Source organism: Lemur catta, chromosome 13 (genome assembly GCF_020740605.2).
Source record: "Lemur catta isolate mLemCat1 chromosome 13, mLemCat1.pri, whole genome shotgun sequence".
Classification (NCBI taxonomy): Eukaryota; Metazoa; Chordata; class Mammalia; order Primates; family Lemuridae; genus Lemur; species Lemur catta.
The window spans coordinates 77,565,933-77,585,187 of NC_059140.1; the positions used below are offsets into that span (position 1 = coordinate 77,565,933).

Genomic DNA, 19,255 nt, shown 5'->3' on the forward strand with positions numbered 1-19,255 from the left:
GCAAGTAGGGTCAAGGAGAGAAGGGAGGCATCAGACAAAGTAGCACCACCACTGGAAGTAATTTTCATTGCGGAGTCGCTCTTTCTGACTGTATATGCGGGGCTGGGCCCGGTGGTCTTCCCGTCTTGCATGTCCTGCCCATCTCTCCCCTTCATGCCGCCTCCGGTCAAGTCGGAGTGTTTCTCTTCCCAGGTTGGCAGTCCGGAACGCCAAAGATGTTCATGTGAGCGTCACCAGTCCGCTCCTGTGTGTGAATTAAGTCAAATGGTCTTGTCTACAAAGAGAATTGTCATATGCCCCTGCACTGGCCTTTTATTCTGCCATAATTTTGCAGTAAGAGGGGAGACCCTTTGAATATTAACAGTATGTCTGAGAAAATGTAGGTTTCTTCTCTGCCTTCCTTTGAAACTCATTTCTATTAATCCTTTTTCCTTCAATGCCTCTTTTTTGCATGCAGTTTAAATATGTAATGTTATTTTCGCTTAACGTTCCCTTATGTTTCTATTTATTTGTTACTACGTAGTTAGTAAGTCCAAACCATGGCCTTAGTGCTCAAGCAACTAGGAAAGAAAGAATCCTATTGTTTTAGTTCATTCTTTCCAGATACCAGCAATATTTAATAAAAGCCTTTGGAAAAGATTTGAGAATCTTGTACAAAAATTGTACTCAGCTTGCATCTTACCCACGCAGAGTTCTCTAATGATGTATTTAAGGAAAAATAAGCACAGATCTTATGGCCTGTCCTCCATATTCCTTGAGTGAGAGCATTAACCATAGGGATTTCCTTAAAGATTTGACAGAGTATGTCTCAGCTGTATATTCTGAGAGCTTTCTATGTAACTGACATGTAATTAAAGTTTTTCTTATTTGTGGATCAAAGATTTTTTTCTAAAGGATTTTCTTAGTAATAGCTTTACCATTTCATTCACAATATTCCTTGAGGTTTAATTATTTTGCTATAATAATTGCTGCTTATTGTTATATAACACTGCTTGGTGTTACCAGTTAAGGAGATCATGTTGGTAAAGTCCTTTGAGATACTAATACTTAGATAAAAGTACAGTTGCTCCTTGACTTATGACAGGGTGATGTCCCGATAAACCCATCATAAGGTGAAAAATCGTAAGTCAAAAATGCATTTAATACACTTACCCTACCAAACATCATAGCTCAGCCTAGCCTACTTTAAATGTGTTCAGAACGCTTCCATTAGCCTACAGTTGGGAAAAATCATCCAACATAAAGCCTATTTTATAATAAAGTGTTGAATAGCTCAGGTACTTTATTGAATACTGTACTGTACAGTATGTCAAAATTGCAACTGTTTCACACCATTTTAAAGTTGAACCATCTTACAAATCAGGGACCATCTGTAGTAGTGGCTATGTCTTTTATAAGAAATGAATATAAACATCTGGAAAAGACTATTTTGGTTTGTTTTTATCATTAATTTTCCTTCTTAACTTTTCAGTGCTTTAGGGATACAAGGACACCTGCATGAACAATCAGTTGCAAGTAGCTCCCTCCATCAATTTTTTTAATGGCCTACCTACTATGCACGTGGTTTCAATTTCATTAAGAGACAATCCAGATTGTGACATGATAGTAGTATAACCGGATTCTGAATAATAATTGGAGAAAGCATGTGCCAGAGTCCACGCTAACCCTTTCTGTGCAATACTTTATTCAGTTCTCACAAAAATCCTACGAGGTAGGCATTGTTATTTCCCGGTTTTACCAATAAGGAAACTGAGGCAAGAGGTTGTCATTTGCCAGTGATAACACAGCTAGTACGTGACCAAGCCAGGATTTGAAGCCAGACTGTTGACTGCAAAGCTCTTAATCATCTGAGTGTGCAGTGTCTACCAGTAAGTTTTATAGCCAGGAAAATTGGGGAAGAAAGGAACTATGGCCTGGCAATATACTTGTAACACACATGAACCAGTGGAGGAAGGCTTCCTTCTAAATCCTTTTTATTTTATTTTATTTATTATTATTATTTTTTTTTGAGACAGGGTCTCACAGTGTCACCCAGGCTGGAGTGCAGTGGCGTCATCATAGCTCACTGCAGCCTCAAACCCCTGGGCTCAAGTGATCCTCTAGCCTCAGCCTCCCAAGTAGCTGGGACTACAGGCATGCGCCATGATGCCTGGCTATATGTTTCTGTTTTTTGTAGGGATGGGGTCTTGCTCTTATTCAGTCTGGTCTTGAAATCCTGGTATTAAGCGATACTCTCTTCTCGGTCTCCCAAAGTGCTAGGATTACAGGTGTGAGCCCCTGCAGCTAGCCCTGAATTCTTTTTAAAATTTAATCTATGATCCCTCAGAAGCAAAGTGCTTAAATTGATCAACAAGTGGTGCTTCCGTTTATAGCAGTATCTGCCTACCCTGAAGCCCCAGCAGAAACATCAAGTCAGGTCTTTGGAGTGTGTGTGTTTGCTAGTTTCCTTCTCACTTAGTGAAATCAGATTTATGTGAATACAACTTTAATATGTGTTTACACACATATGAAACATTGACCACATTGAATCTGCTAATTCAGTTTGTTTTTATGTATATTAATTTACCTTGTCATTGCTACCATGTTATGCTTCATCAGTAGGTCTGATTAAAAGCAACTATTCTGTATAATCCCTAATACTGACATTGCATTTTTATCTTTAACCCTTTGATTCAGAATAATGTTCTGTAGATACCAAACTATTAACAATCAGTTACTTTATTTCTCTCTCTGAGAGGTGATTTAAAGTCACTGGCTTTAGCAAAGCTTTTCCAAGAGCAAAGATAAAGTAGCTGCTAAGAGCTGGTAGAGTAAGAGGCTGTTATTAAAGAGGTTTCTACTTTTCTAATAGCATACCTCTTCTGTTAGAAGACATTCAGCAACGTGTTTTGAAGAAATCTTTCCAGAATGCAGGGGAGGGCTTTGATTCAGATAATTGCAACATTGGGACCTTCCCTCTTATAATTCAAAAGATAATAATGGGATAATGGAAACCATCTTAGCGCACTGGCCGTAATCCTATCTTTGTAAATGTCTTGTAATAGAGAGTAATGTTTATTAATAATGTGAAGGAAATTTTCTTAAATGACTCCGTAAGGATTTCAGAATAAACATAAATGTGAAGGGCACCACTAAGTGCTTTAAATTTAAGAATGGATATAAACATCTCCCCCAGTTTCAAAAAGACATTTCACATTTTCTTCCTGGTTTGCTTCCAACACACATGATAACAGGCTGAGTATGGCAATAAAACCGTGGCAGGCGGGCAGCTCAGAGGAAAACAGGAATAGAAGACTCAGAATTGCCGGGTGAAGAGGAGGTGCGAAGATCCTCCGTGGGGGATCCAGGTTGCATCCTGCTCTGTGTGCTTTGCAATAACGAAATAACCTCCACCCTACAGTGCCACAGTGCGCTGCAGTATACTGTGGGCTTCTTTTTTCCAGCGATACCCTTTCGGCTTCTCTTTTCTCTTTGTCTACCCCGGTGCTTAGCCCTTAGACACAAGTTGGCACAATGATTCAAGTGGGAAGAAAAGGTACAAGAGTGTACCTCTTAGGGGTGGGTTCTGCTCATAATAAAAGCAGAGTTGTGAATCATCGGTGTTAGTATTAAAACAAAGGCAGCTTGGGGCCACCGTGGGGTTCTGCTTTGATTCACTTGCATTTAAATCATAAAAGGGCTGGTAATTAGGGCAGTGCCTACTAAGGGAACTTAAAGAAGAATGGAGCTCAGAAGTTCTGTTTTCATAAACAAATGTTACAACATTGCTCAACATAGGAAAGAAGCTTGCAGAGTTGTGCTGTTTCTGATGTGCTCTCAGTTTAAAAAAGAAAACCAATAAAAACAGTACTGGGCGCTAACTTGGAAACTCAGCCCACAGAGCACATTTGAAGACTGTGGTCTGATATGACGAACTTTTGCTCCTACTGCAGGGACTCACCTGGCTGTCCCAGATACAGACGTAGAAGATGGGGTGGCCAATGTTCGCGGGTGTCAGGTGCCGGTGAGCAGAGATGTCAAGCCAACTGTGTGTATATATATGTTTGGGTGAAGCTTCAAAAGCAACATCAGAATGATTCCTTAGGAAAAAGATGCAAATCCTCGTGTACTCCTTCTATTATCATTCATTTTAAAAAAACGGTACTTTCTTAATTTAAATAATCTTACTTAAGTAATGGATCATGATTACTATTCATAATAAACTTCCATCAAGCTTTATTTCTCTTATTTTACTTTGTGACATCACGTTTTGTTTTCATTTTAGTTCAGATTCACTCAGTAATAAATCTGTAAGCAGCTACAATGAGCAGGGTCACTACTTCTTTAAAAATCATAAGTCTGTGTAACTTCTTTCCAAAATGTTGGAATTCGCTTTCTGTATTTAAGACTCAGAAGAGTTCATCCCGGGAAGTTTTAGTTTGCTTCTCTCTCGAGATGCCTTCTTGTCAGGGCTTCCTAGACACCCTCCCTGCCTGTCTCCTTATCTCAGAAGCTGGTTCCTCAGCCATCCTGGGCTCTGTCCTGGGTCCTCTCCTCCATCCACAGAGTGCACACGCAGTAATTTGATCAGGTCCCGGCTCTGGGTGTCATCTATGCACTCATGCTTTTTCAATTTATGTCTCCAGCCACAATCTCTTTCCTGCCTCCCTCGCATATCCAGCTGCCCGCTTGACAGCTCCCCGTGGATAGATAACAGGTATCTCAAACTTAATATTTCAAAACAGAAGTTGTTATTCCTCCCACTCCCCTCACCAAACCCACTGGCCCTCCAATTGTCACCATCTCAGTAAATTAAGAGATGGCACCAGGGTGGCTGGTGCTTTGACTCCCAAACCTGGGCATTATCCTTGCTTCCATCTTTCCTAGCACCTGACTCACAGTCCATCAGCACAGCCAGTTACTCTCACGACAAGCAGTTCTCAGACTGGGCCACTTGACAGCATCTCCGTAGTTGTAACCTCCACCCAAGCGCAGCACCCACTCAGCCGGCAGGGATCTTTCTAGAGTGGAATCCGCAGCTGGTCCCCCTCCACCCCGGGAACCCCCAAGTCACTTGCTATTAGCCTTTTATGTTTTTATTGTGGTAAAATATATCTACGTTAAAATGTACCATTTCAACTTTTTTAAAGTCTACAGCAGGGTGGTATTAACTGCATTCACAACCTTGTGTGGCTGTCAGCGCTAATCTGTTTCATAACCCTTTTATTGCTCGGACAGACGAGTTTATTCTCTCATGATTGGAAGAGATACTTTGTGTGATTTCAGTTATTTCAAATTTGTTGAAACTTGTTTTGTGACCTCACATGTGATCTTTCCTGGAGAAGGTTCTGTGTGCACTGGTGAAGAATGTGTGTTCTGATGTTGTTGAGCTCTTTCTATTATTCTTAGAGTAGAATCCGAACTCCTCACTGTAGCTGGTAAATCCCACGGGAGCTGACCCTGACCAGCTCCTCTGGCATTGCGTCCCTCCACTCTTAGCTCTTGCTCGGGAAATATTTTGACTGACTTATTAATTAACTTAAGCTTTGGTATAATTGTAATAATGTATCTTTTAATAGAATGTGGAATAATTATAATATATCTTTGTAGAAAGTTTAAAAATATATGGAAAAAGCTTTTACATGAAGTTTCATAGCAGCAGGAAAAAACCAAATGTTATCGTCTAACAAATGGATAAACAAAATGTCGTATGTCCATATGATGGAATATTATTCAACCATAAAAAGAAATGAAGTTCTGATACATGCTACATCGTGGATGAACCTTGAAGACATTGTGCTAAGTGAAAGAAGGCACATGATATGGTATATCCATTTATATGAAATATGCAGAATAGGCAAATACGTAGAGACAGAAGGGGAATTTGTGCTTGTCAGGGGCTGGAGGGATGGGAGAAAAGGAGTGACCATTTAATGTATGTGGGGTTTCCTTCTGGGTGATGAAAATGTTCTGGAATTAGTGGTGATGGTTGCATAGCATTGTGAATATACTCAATGTTACTAATGGTAAGTCTTATGTATATTTTACTGCAATAAAATATCAGTCCAACTTTTAAAACAGATATGGATATAGATAGAAGAGCAAACAGAAAAAGCTCATTTTGAGGTAATATTTCTATTGGTCATTGAAAAAAAACCCATAGTTCTAAGACTAAAGTCTAAAGATGAAAAAAGTCCGGGCACAATCGCTCACACCGGTAATCCTAGCACTCTGGGAGGCCAAGGCAGGAAGATTGCTTGAGATCTGGAGTTCAAGACCATCTCTACTAAAAATAGAAAAATTAGCCAGGCACTGTGTGGCTTGCCTGTAGTCCCAGCTACTTGGAAGGCTGAGGTGAGAGGACCGCTTGAGCCCAGGAGTTTGAGGTTGCAGCGAGCTGTGATGACGCTGCTGCACGCTACCCAGGGTGACAAAGCGAGACTCTGTCTCAAAAAAAAAAAAATATTGAAAAAGAAGAAACCATAAATGATGAAGACTTACTTTTTAACATTTATTCAGTGTCAGAGTGGTTGGTATAAAGTGGATAAAAAAGTCCAACTATTTTGTTTGTTGGCAGACTCCTTTGTGGTACATCTGGAATTCATATGTTGAGTGTTACCATAGATATTTTTGTTTAACCAGTTTAGATTAACAAGATAAAGCTTACACTCCAGAGCTATATCCTTGCCTCAGTTAAGATCGCAAAGAGCTCTTTGTTAATAATTTTGTGTTATTAAAGAACATAACTGGAAATAGATTCATTATCGGGTTTTAATTTTGTTAAGGCTTTATTCAATTTGGGCTTTTTGTTGTTGGTAGAGGTGGTGGAAGAGCACAGAAACCAGTGGATTGAATTGTAGTTTATTTGAAACAAATAGAAAAGTCAAAGATAAAATATTTTAGTGAAAAATAGTTCAAAATGTCTAAATTGTATGCTTATATTCCAATACTGGTTGCTAATTGAATTGCATGTGTCAAAACATAGTCATCAACAAGTAAAAATTCTTGCATTTCCAATTGTGTTGGAGTTGCCAAAGCGATGTTATGCAGCAGGAAACCAGATGTATTATTTTCATGGGCTAAACTCTCTGATGAAAACACAAAGCATTAGTGAAATCTTAAAAATGGAAGCCCCAATAGAAAGCAAAATTAGCTCATTTACAGTTTGCTCTTCCCTACTATATTTATCTAATACTCATCTAGTTATACCATATAGACCTTAAACACAACATTTAAAAAATAAAGCTTAAAAGTCATATGTTTATTTTTCACTGTAATAAAATGCAGTAGCCTTTTTAATCATGAGGATAAAACAGGTTGAATTTTTAAAGCCATACTTGTGTTTTAAATTAGGTCAAGCCATATTGCATATGTTAGCTAAGTAACTAAAATCTACTAGTCCATACAAAATTTGAACTGATAATCCTTCACACTATAGTATATTTTTTTACTCTAAATGGTTGGAAAGAACATAGCATACTTTCTTTAAACAAAAAGACATAAGTTTTGGGATCAGACAAACCTGGACTGTAATCTAGATCCAACCACCTAATGGCTGTTTGACATGAAAAAATATTTATAGATACGTATAGACTTCTTCATCTGTAAAACCCATACCGGTTCCCTTCCTCCCAAGCCAGCCCTGCCTGAACAGGGCCCTTTGTTAGGATTCTCTGGGAAGAAGGATCTTTTGTTTAGCAGGTTTTTAAACATCACGTACTAGGAAGTTGGAGAGGTTAAACAAGTAGATATCAATAGAAAGCAGAACTATAGCTCTGCAGAGTCCAGACGTGAGAGTCCGTGCGCACCCTTTTCCATTTGTCTCTCTAATCTGCAGTCACCTCCCCAGAATGTCCTCTCCTCCCCTCCTCAGTGACACCCGGGCATTGCTCAGCGTGCCCGCTGCCACCATGCCTGCTCAGAGTGGCTCCTTATGCAGACACCAAGGTCCAGAGCCCGGCCAAGGGGCCCAGACGTTTCTCTTAGGGCAGATGAGCTCCTCTGGAAGCAGCTGCCGTGCGCACTCCGACTGGTGTGCTGTCTGGGAAGTCCCGTGATGCCCTGTGGCCTGGCTGTTCCTCCGTGCGGAAGCGAGCCTGCCCTGTACGTAAACAGACATGAGCTACACTTTTCCTCATCGTCAGCTGGCAGGACATTTCACTCTCTCCGAAGCTGCACACAGCCATGGAGCAGTGCGGTCTGCTGGCCGGGATCCGAAGGCCTGGTTCCACTTCCCAAGCCGTCTCCGCTTTGCTGTGTCACCTTGAGGGGGTGACTCAAAATCTTGGTTGAACTTTCACCCCTTCACCCAGTTAGGAGGGTGAAATCACTGAAGGTGTGTTAGCGAGTTGCACGCGTAAGAAAGTGCACGCGTGTCTACAGAAGCAAGTGTTCCGTGTTAGACGCCCAGTGTGGCCTGCAGACAGGTTCCTCATTTGCAGCATCTGAGATGCTCCTCTCTGTGCAGTGAGATGGGTCTCTCCCGCCTAGGTGTCTCACGCCTCTCAGCTACGTTTGAAGCTCTTCAGGGGGTGAGATGCAGGGAGAAGAGGGGGATTTCTGCGCCTCAGTCTACTCCAAAGACAATCAGATTGGGCTTTATAAAAACACTTGCCAAACTTCGCTAGTGACCTCTGTTTTCTTTTCTTCTTCTAGTCAGATTTTCCTTCAAATTATGTAATGCCTCATAGGATATCTTACTCATAATAGACACACAGTACATAATTGTTCAGTTGAGTTGAACTCCTAAGGAGATGTATAATATAAAACTGAACCTGTGTAATGCATGTAATATAAAATTTAAGCTAAGAAAACAGTCCTCGCTCTGAAGTACATTGCCGAAGGGTAGTACTAACATTATAGTGGAATTTAATAACTTAATTGGTTAAGGTAAGAAGTGCCTTTGTATTCCGGAAAAGTTAAAAACTTTCCAAAGAATGTGGACATTCCTATTCTCAATTCTTCAGAAGTACTGTCGGAATCCTAATAAGGTACGGGTGAAATTCGTTGCAGGCATTCAATATGCTCAGTGAACTATGGACAGGGAATTTAGTTAAGGCATGTGGGTAGAAAGAATCTTTAATCTCAATATCACTGCCACAGGTCAACAAAGCAATACGTTTTATTTTGAAGTAGATAAGTCCTTTTTTGAGGAATTCCCGGCAACATCTCTATTAACCCAAACTTAATGGAGTGGAGGCCACTTCATATAGCCAGTACAACTCCCCGTCAGCACCACCCCCCATTTTTTTAACTGCACGTGTCAAAGAGAACAATAAGAAAATAGGCTTTTACCAGGAACTTGTGTGCATGAGTTTCTGCACTGTTCTAAAATTAAATGATATTCAGCCCAATCTCCCATAGCTCCCATATTTATTTCTACATTGTTTTATGACAATTAAAGCTAAAAATGATGAACCCGTTTCCTATTTAGAAAAGATTGTCTGCTGTTCATGTTGTGATGAACTTGTACTATGAACAAGAATCGGGAATGTGATTGAAGTTCAGAGTCCTGCTTCCCACAAGGGTTCTCTGAGGGTGTCTAATAAGATGCCCTTTCCCATGTAGGTGTCAGAAATTGAGAGGTAAAACTTGCGTGTTTTTCCTGTTCATTTTTAGATGCCACTGCCTGGGAAAATGTGTAGAGAAGAAGCGTATTGAATGCGCTTTCCTTTAAAATTGATGTAACTATGGCAACTAGATGTCATTGAAATTACCGTTTTAGTGCCCTACCTTGGAAAGATATGTATTAACAAAACTTTCATGTTTAGTTTGGGGAAAATAAATCTTGAATTACAAACTACCACATTAAAAATAAGATCCCCACTTTGGGGACATTCTAACCTATTTATAGGTTAGACACAGTTCCTTTTATATTAAGGCAAATAAGTTGACTAATAAATTTTAGAAGGATTTTAAACGGTAAGAACTTAAAGGAGTCGAATCACGATACGACTTTAACCTAAAATCCCTGTTCTTAGAGTTTTTCTGAATGTCCAGTGCTGTCTCCATTGATGAGCTTAACTTATTACTTACAGCAATTAGGAACTTCGGAGTCTTCCGCTCAAATCACGTATTATGCCTCATTTTGATGACAGCTGTTGCTAAAGACTCATGTGTGTAGGGCTGGGTTATTTGACTGTAAATTTAAGCAGAGGAAATTCTTCTCACTCCAAAGTGAACCACCTTCCGCACAAGTGTAAATGAGATGACATTTTCCCACAACTTGACCGTTTGGTCCAAATAGATAATGCTTGCATTTCCAAGCCGCTTCCCCTGCACCGTGGCCTGCTATTTTAGCCTGTGTGGGATGCAAGTTCCTATTCAGTTGTATGTTTGTCAGTGTTTGCACAGCTGTGCTGTGTTCATACATCCTTTTGTGACCCTGTCCGCTGATAGAGGCTGTTTCAGATTCAGACTTGATCTCTGTCAGGTCAGAGATGTAGTTTTTTTAACTTGCTGTATGATGAATATTTAGTAAGCTATTGGATTATTGTAAGTATTTCTATATAGCTATAAGACATATTAACATTAAACATGTTTACAAATAAATATCCTTTAAAATGTATCATTGGGTTACGAGCCCTATTCATCTAAGCCCAAAGCATACAGCTTATGTGCCTTCCCAGGTGACAGTAAGAAACTTTTGTCTTTGTGGCCTAGAATTGTTGAGATTAGAAATACCCAACCTTGTACTCCACAGTGATAGTTCTTGTTATCCTATTTTTATGATTCAATAATACTAACCCAGATGCTTTCCTCTGGTTCTACCCTCAGTGTTATACAGTGGAGATCACTCTTGTTGGGGGTAGGGGAGTGTAGGTGCCAGATGGCAAGTTGCCTGGCGCTTAGGTGCCATGTTGCACCAACGTAGACACAAACCTTTGTCCTCTAGAGTCGCGACGTCCATTACAGCCGCCATTAGCCACATGTGGCTGCTGAGCATCTGAACTGCGGCCAGTCCAAATTGAGATGGGCTATCCTTGTAAAATCACACCGGATCTTGAAATCTTACTACAAAATAGAGAATACAAAATAATTAATAATTTTTATGTTGGGTATATGTTGAAATGCAATATTTTAAGATATATTGGCTAACTAAAATAGATGAAGAGTTCATTTTACCTGTTTCTTTTTACTTTTAAATTTTGGTTTCTAGACAATTTAAAATGACACGCCAGACGCACATGATACTTCTGCCTGGAGTTACCCTCAGTAGCAGGGAGGGCTCCTGTGCTGAGAGGCTCCAGGCCCAGCACCCACTGCAGGGGGCCGAGTGAGGCCACCTGAGCTCACTGGGGCATCTGCTCAGGGAAGAGAAGGCACAAGTGCCCCTCCATTTAGATTTCCTGCCCCTCTCAAGTTCACGTCTCTCTCAGATTCATTTAGGGTTAGTTAAATAGGATATGCTGTGACTCCACTGGTTATAGATTTCTGATTTAAATGCGTTTGTTCATCCGGGTACCCCTAAGGCTAATTAAAATGCTGATTGTAATCATCATTGCAATAGCTAATGATGCCACAGCACTAGGTGCACAGCCTGTCCTACGTGCTTTACGTGATAACTAATTCCATCCTCTCAACAGCCAGAGAGGAAGGTACTGTTATTACCTCCGTTTGCCCAGATGACCCAGGCCCTGGCGTTCAGAGTCTGTCCTGAACCCACAGAGCAATACTCTAAAATACCAGCTATTTCTTGACTTTCTTAGCACATATCTATGCCCACCTCTACATAGTATAACAACAATATTAGTCTTTTCTCTAAAACTTAGATGTTTTTTAGTAATTTAACAGCTAAGGCATTCAAAAATGTTCACAGTCTCAAAAATTGGGGGTCTATTGTAAGGTTGTAAATGATCCAAATCCTTGTTTTTCCCTAAAGTTACCCAAACAAGCATACTTGAATTCAGTCTGCTTAAAAATGGCGATAGTCTAATTCCAATTAAATAAGAAGCATTAATCCCCTACTGTGTACCAAACACTGTGCCGAGTGCTGGGGAAACAGGGGTAAAGACGACAGACTCCCAACTCGCAAAGAATTCTGCCCGAAAGGCAGATTTCTCTGTGTGTGAGAGCCGTGTGTCCGTGGTGTTGCGGGAAGAGGAGAGGGACATCGACACACAGGTGCAGGGTGGAGACGTTGCAGTACAGGCATCCCCTGGGGCAGAGGGGGTGCTCGAGCCAATCTAAAATACACCGCGCTGGTTTTCTTGGGTTTTATTCCTGCTGATAACGGTGCCCGCCGGCTTCAGTGTGTGCGTTGCGTGCCCTTGGGCTGTTCTGAGCACGCTGACCCTGGTCCCGTGGTTGCAGGTGCCAGCAAGGTCAACCTTGTGAAGATTGCATCCACGGCCTCCAGCCCACGGGACACAGCCCTGGCTGCCGTCATCTGCAGCGCCCTGGCCACCGTCCTGCTGGCCCTGCTCATTCTCTGCGTCATCTACTGTAAGAGGCAGTTCATGGAGAAAAAGCCCAGCTGTAAGTTTGGAGCTCGTTAGATGAAAATATTTCTTAACATCTGGGTGGAATGCACATATTATCATGGTCATGCATGTGTTTGGCAAGAGACTTGGCTAAAACAAGCATGGACGAGCTGTTTGAGGACAGAGGGCACATGAAAGTGCGGCTGACCCTTGAACAACCTGGGGTGTGGGGCATGGTGGGATATCCGCACGTAACTTTGACTCCCCAAAAACTTAACCGCTAATGGCCTACTGTTGACTGGAAGCCTTACCAATAACATAAACAATCAGTTAACACATGGTTTGTGTGTTATATGCATCATATACTGTATTCTTACAATAAAGTAAGCTAGAGAGAAGAAAATATTATTAAGAATCATCAGGAGAGAAAATATATTTACTATTCATTGGGTGGAAGTGGATCATTGTAAAGGTCTTCATCCTTGTCATCTTCACCTTGAGAAGGCTGAGGAGGAGGAAGAAGGGGAGGGTTTGGTCTTGCTGTCTCAGGGGTGGCAGAGGGAGAACAAAGTCCAAGTGTAAATGGACCTCACAGTTCAAACCGTGTTGTTTAAGCATCAGCTGTAGACCTCACCAGGGTGGCAGGACTTTATAAGAGAGATTGACAAAGCTGTGATGTCCCTACGCCACCAGACAAAAATAAAAATTGTTCCCAGTTCTGGCAACATAAGTACTGTACATTTTGAACTTTTTTTTTTCAATTTTTTTTATTTCAGCATAGTACAGAGGTACAAATGTTTATGTTACATATATTACCTTTGCCCCACCCAAGTCAGAGCTTCATCCCCCAGATGGTGTGCACTGCACCCATTAGGTGTGAATATACCCATCCCCTCCTTCCCCCTCCCACCTGCCCAACACCTGATAAATGTTACTACTAAATGCGCACATAAATGCTGATCAGTTAATACCAATTTGATGGTGAGTACATGCAGTGCTTGTTTTTCCATTTTTGTGATACTTCACTCAGTAGAATGGGCTCCCACTCTATCCAGGATAATACAAGAGGTGCTAGATCACCATTGCTTTTTGTGGCTGAGTAGAACTCTATGGTATACATATGCCACATTCTATTAATCCACTCACGTATTGATGGGCACTTGAGTTGTTTCCACATCTTTGCAATTGTGAATTGTGCTGCTATTAATATTCGAGTGCAGATGTCTTTTTTATAGAATGTCTTTTTTTCCTTTGGGTAGATGCCCAGTAATGAGATTGCTGGATCAAATGGTGGTTCTACTTGTAGCTCTTTGAGGTTTCTCCATATTACTTTCCATAGAGATTGTACTAGTTTGCAGTCCCACCAGCAGTGTAAGAGTGTCCCTACCTCTCCGCATCCGCACCAACATTTATTGTTTTGGGACTTTTTGATAAAAGTCATTCTCACTGGAGTTAAGTAATATCTCATTGTGGTTTGGATTTGCACTTCCCTGATGATTAGAGATGTTGAGCATTTTTTCATATGTTTGTTGATCATTAGTCTCTGTTCTTTTGAAAAGTCTCTGTTCAGGTCCTTTGCCCACTTTTTAATGGGGTTGTTTGATTTTTTCTTGCTGATTTTCCTGAGTTCTATATAGATTCTAGTTATCAAGCATTTTGAACTTCCTTAACAAATTATTTTATCTTTGTGCCTCCCCATGTAAGAAGAAATAATCAACTTTGCAACAATAGCAGGCTTTTTCTTTATAAACACTAGAATGGTACCGATCTGCATTATGGTGCTAATGCGGCTCGCTTCCAGAGGAAACTGTTCACTGACAGAATTCTCATCCCTCGTTTAGGGTCTCTGAGATCACAGGACATTCAGTACAACGGTTCTGAACTGTCATGTTTCGACAGACCTCAGCTCAACGAATATGCCCACAGAGCCTGCTGCCAGTGCCGCCGCGACGCGGCCCAGACCTGCGGTGAGTGCGGCCATGCAGGGCCCCTTAGGAGAACGGAGGCTTGCAGAAATTGCGGTGCAAAGAATCGTGCATATTTCACTCAGCTCATAGTGAGGTCGCTGTGCTTGGTTTTCTGGTTAAAGCTCATGTTGTTAAATGATTCTCCGCCGTCCCCTGTTGTTTGAATGTGTTTGAATAATCTCTCAAATATTAAAAAGAAAATAAGCATCTTGTTAAAATTCTAGAATTTCTCAGCAACTTTTTGGGCAGGTTTGCCTTTCTTGTTTTGAATCAGTTCATTTAAAGTCATGCTAACCATCTGCAGTGTAGGAGTTTGGATCCTTTGTCGTATGGTCAATTCAAACTGAATGTGTCTGTTTTAATGGTTTGGTTTTTTTAAAAATTTCTTAAAGAAGAGGGAGGTAAGAGGTCCACGACAAGGTTTTCCACAAACCATAATGGCCTCTTGGATTATTGACAGAAATGAAAGTTTAGGAAAGAAATTCAAAGGGAAACTGGTCTCTCACTTGAGCCAATAACGAGCAAAGGTAATACCAACTTTCTTTGCCACAAATTTATACTCATTGCAGACTTCTACACTGACACGTCCCCTCGTCCCCACCTTATGACCTCACCTCCTCTGCAGATTAGAGTCCCCGTGGCAAACCACCCTCCCAAGAAGTCTGCCCCCCCACCCCCCGCTCCCCTTTCCCCCGTTACTTGGCATTTCTGTTAGCACCTGGGATCGCAATATAATAGCACTGTTTTGTCTCATAACCATTCTTTGTTTTAAGTTAAATATATCCCAATTAGATTAACTTACCTTCTTGATACTGTCTAGGTCTTGTTTTGGAGAAATTGCTGGATTGAGTGTTTCAGTCTCATATTGCATATACAGCCGAGCATTGCTTAATGACAGGGATACATTATGAAAAACGCGTCCGTAGGCCATTAGGTTGTTAGGTGATGTCATTGTTGTGTGAACTTAATGGAATGTACTTACACAAGCCTAGATAGTGTAGCTACCGAGGCTGTATGGTGTGGCCGATGGCTCCCAGGCCACAGACCTGTACAGCCTGTGGCTATACTGAATACCGTAGGCCATTGTAATGCCATGGTTAGTATTTGCATCTAAACATAGAAAAGGTACAGTAAAAATGCAGTATTATAATCTTATGGGACCACCATCATTGACTGAAACACCCTTCTGTGGTACATGGCTATATGGAATAAGAAATTTTCATCATAATTCTTTTTCTAGTAATTATTACTATCTCTTATTTTAGGACTGGGTTAAGAATAAAATACAAGACTTTCTGTGTGTGTGTGGATCTAGTTTTGCCTTTGCCTACAAAAATAATAGACTCTTAGACAGCTATTGACAGTAACTGTGTGGTCCTTAAAATGCCCCAGACATCACCTTTTCCTAGATCCTGTCCCAGGGGCACGGTCACTAGAATCAGAGTAGGCAGGAATGATTTCTTGAGACATGAACTCTAACTAAGGAAACATGGCTTTATGTAAACTGTGCCTCATCTTCACGTGGGTCTGAAAGGAAAGAGGAACACACAGGTGGCCTGGGCAGGCCCTGCTCACAGCGCACTCACGCGGGGAGGACCCCCTCGCTCGTGCGTTTCAGTGTGGCGTGTCCTTTGGAGCGCTTCCTTCTTACTGGCAGTGCCTTTTTTTTTAGCTTTTTATTTTGACATGATTTCAGATGTACAGAAATGTTGAAAGAGCAGAGCAAAGAATTCCACGTATCCTTTACCCATTTGCACGTTTGCTTTACCCCTTCCTGTGCTGGTGTGGTACATGCACATGCATTCTTTGTTTGGCTATGTAAAAATCAGTTGCTGATATGACGTCCCTTTACCCGCGTTTGCTTTCAAGTCTTTTCCTCTCTTTATATATGTGTGTCTTTGTGTCTGTGTGTTTTATATGCTTATGGTTTCATAAAATCAGAATTATATATGTTTATATATACATATATAGAGAGTGAGAAGTCTAGAAAGTTGTTCACCCAAATGTTGACAGGGTTTATTTACAGCTTATAAGATTGGGAAAGATTTATTTTTAAATTTTGTAATCTAATCTCTCTCTTTATGTTGTTTATTTTTTTTCTTCAGTAAGCTTGTATTATCTTCATAAGAAAAATACATATGACTTCAGTGAGCATAATGGTTTGTAAAGTTTATGCACATATCTACTTATTCCTCGAGTTACATCCCTAGCAATAAAAAGAAATGGTGCGTCTGTGTATCGAGTTAAAGGATTCAGACTTTTTATGTTCCTGTCTGTGTTGCTGGACATTCGACAGGACAGTTGTCCTCTTCCTCCTGTCATCGGCAGTGCCCGACTCTCCTTCGTATGCCCTCTCACAGACTGCTTTATTACTTTTCCTCATTTTTTTATTGTGGTAAAATACATATGGCATAAAATTTACCATTTTAACCATTTTTAAATGGTTGATCCAGTGGCATTACGTACATTCTCGTTGCTGTACAACCATCACCACCGTCCATCTCTGGGACTTTTCATCTTCCCAAACTGAGACTCTGTACCCATTAAACAGCTCCTCCCCCTGCCCCCCAGCTTCTGGCAACGCCCGTTCTACATGTGTGTATGAGTCTGTCTATTCTAGGTATCTCATATAAGTGGTTCACCATTGTTTTAAATAAGAAAGAAGAGAACCTCATGCCCTTTTGCCCCCAAAACGTCACCCAAAGGGGAATAGCTAAATTTCCAAGAAGAACCGCGTTGAACTGGGATTAGAGAGAAGGTTCCCCAAGAAAGGCGCTGTGCTCACACTCTGCTGGCTCCCCAGGGCCCGTGCACTTGATCCCGTCCGTGTGCTGCGACGAGGCCTGCGGCGCCGAGCGGGCGGCTCTTGGCTGCGGGATGCTTTCTGCGGCCACACTGCAGGAGAGGTAACCGGGTCCTTCTAATCAGTAACTTCATATGCCCTTGCGCAAATATGCACGCTACTGATTTGCCAATTGTCATGGGAAACTATGGGGACATCTCTTTTTAAGTATTATTAATGACATTCCAGATATTGGAGGGGGTAACTCTTTGCTGAGAATTAGGCAGGTCTCTCAAGGTGGCTAATATCCAGTTTAACATTCTTTATACTTAACTGTCCATTAATTTTATTTTTGTCATACGTTTGTGATTTGTGATCTCTGTCATCTCTAAGTAATTTTTAACATGCCATGTACTCAGGACATAGTATTTTAGAATGTTAGAACAGCAATCAAGGAAACTCAGTTAAGACCCAGGAAACTGCATGTTTGAGACATCGGATTCAGTATAACTATATTCGTTACAAGTAGGTGTAAAAGTCCAGTTTTAAAGTAAATGGAGTAATTTGACTTATTGAGGCTAGTTTATCACAATAGGAAGCAGTAGAATTCTGACTCAGTAAGTTGCTATTTCATCTAGAAGACTTAAAATTATGGCCGATGTGCTGCTTTGTGGAAGTGTCTTCACTCACACATCTTTTGAACGTGTGTGCAGAAGCGCAGGCCCCGTCGGGGAGGCGATGCCGGCTTTCTTCGGGTCCCTGTCCAGGTCCGTCTGTGGCGAGTTTTCGGATGCCTGGCCTCTGATGCAGAATCCCATTGGCGGCGACAACATCTCTTTTTGTGACTCTTATCCCGAACTCACCGGAGAAGACATTAATTCTCTCAATCCAGAAAATGAAAGCTCAACATCTTTGGATTCAAATAGTAGTCAGGATTTGGTTGGTGGGGCTGTTCCAATTCAAGCTCATTCTGAGAACTTTACAGAAACTACTGATTTATCTGGATACGACACCACGCCGACAGAACCGGCACTGACTCGGGACGCGCTGACTAGCAGCCAGCCGGCTCCGGAGAGTGGCGCTGTCATTAACCTACCCGTGCACACGTCTCTCCAGGTAAGACAGTGGCTGATGTCAGCGTGAACATTGACTTATCGGAACTTTCTTCCTACCATGAAATTTCGGGGAACCTGATGAGATTTTCCATGTTTCATAATTTCTTTTATGTTGTAGAATATGTTTTAAAATAAATGTCAAGAGTCTTTTTTTTTTTAAACTAACAGCTAATCTATAAGACCGTAAGCGGAGCTGCCTTCTTTTCCTCTTCTTTGTAAATGCACCTGCTTAGCACAGCGCCTGCTGCCCCTTCCCTGGTGCAGAGGGAGGGGTTGGTTACCAGAGCGTCTCCAACAAGTCCTGACCTTCGTTTTCTCCTGTGATAGCCTCACGTCCAATCCATTCACTGCCAAAGTGATTCCAGTTGAGGTCTCCTACAGCTACTCCTTCCCCTCCCTCCTCATTTACTGCTGTTTTGTGGGTCGCTCTGCTTTGGCTAATTGGTTAATTTGGTTGGAAATTGATTGGCGCCCTGAGCCCCTCCCAGGTGGAAGAGTTTAAAATCAGGCCAGGGGGAGGCGGCAACTGCGGAGAGGGGCTTTCTGGAGTGCGGCAAGGCTGGAGGCAACAAGGCTTCAGGGACAAGTGGGCACTGGCTCTCTGCTTTCTCCTCCAGGTGAGGACACGGCCTTTGCTGAATTTGACTTAATGTTTACAAACATTTCCTTAAATGGAAGTGCATATATTGTTAGTGTAAGTTCTTCTGGAAAAATGGTGTCAGCCTTGACTATAAAGGGTGGAGTCACAGCTACAGACCAGCCCCAGGCCCCCAGTCCCTCCCCTGCACAGACAGCCTGGCTCTGCCTCTTGTCCTGCCTGCCCCGTCGGGGCCTTGAGTGCTGAGGGACAGCGCCACACCTGCTCCTGAGTGGGGTGGCCGTGAGATTCTGTGTCCTTGCCTAAGTCTATCAGAAACTTAGTCTAAAGTCAAAGGGTAAAAGCAGATGTGTTCCTTTCAAGATCAGGACGTAGGTTATGTGTTGCTCTAA

General features: G+C 41.7%; 1 protein-coding gene across 2 annotated transcripts in view; it reads left to right on the top strand.

Annotated features, from left to right (window-relative positions):
- Positions 1 to 19,255, top strand: part of TNFRSF19 (TNF receptor superfamily member 19) — an 81,988-nt gene that overhangs the window by 57,175 nt on the left and 5,558 nt on the right. For both annotated transcript variants that reach the window (XM_045567024.1, XM_045567023.1), the window contains exons 6-9: positions 12,292 to 12,456; positions 14,243 to 14,368; positions 17,172 to 17,274; positions 17,864 to 18,266. In XM_045567024.1, coding sequence (XP_045422980.1) covers positions 12,292 to 12,456; positions 14,243 to 14,368; positions 17,172 to 17,274; positions 17,864 to 18,266 — 797 coding nt within the window. The remainder of the gene's footprint in view (positions 1 to 12,291; positions 12,457 to 14,242; positions 14,369 to 17,171; positions 17,275 to 17,863; positions 18,267 to 19,255) is intronic.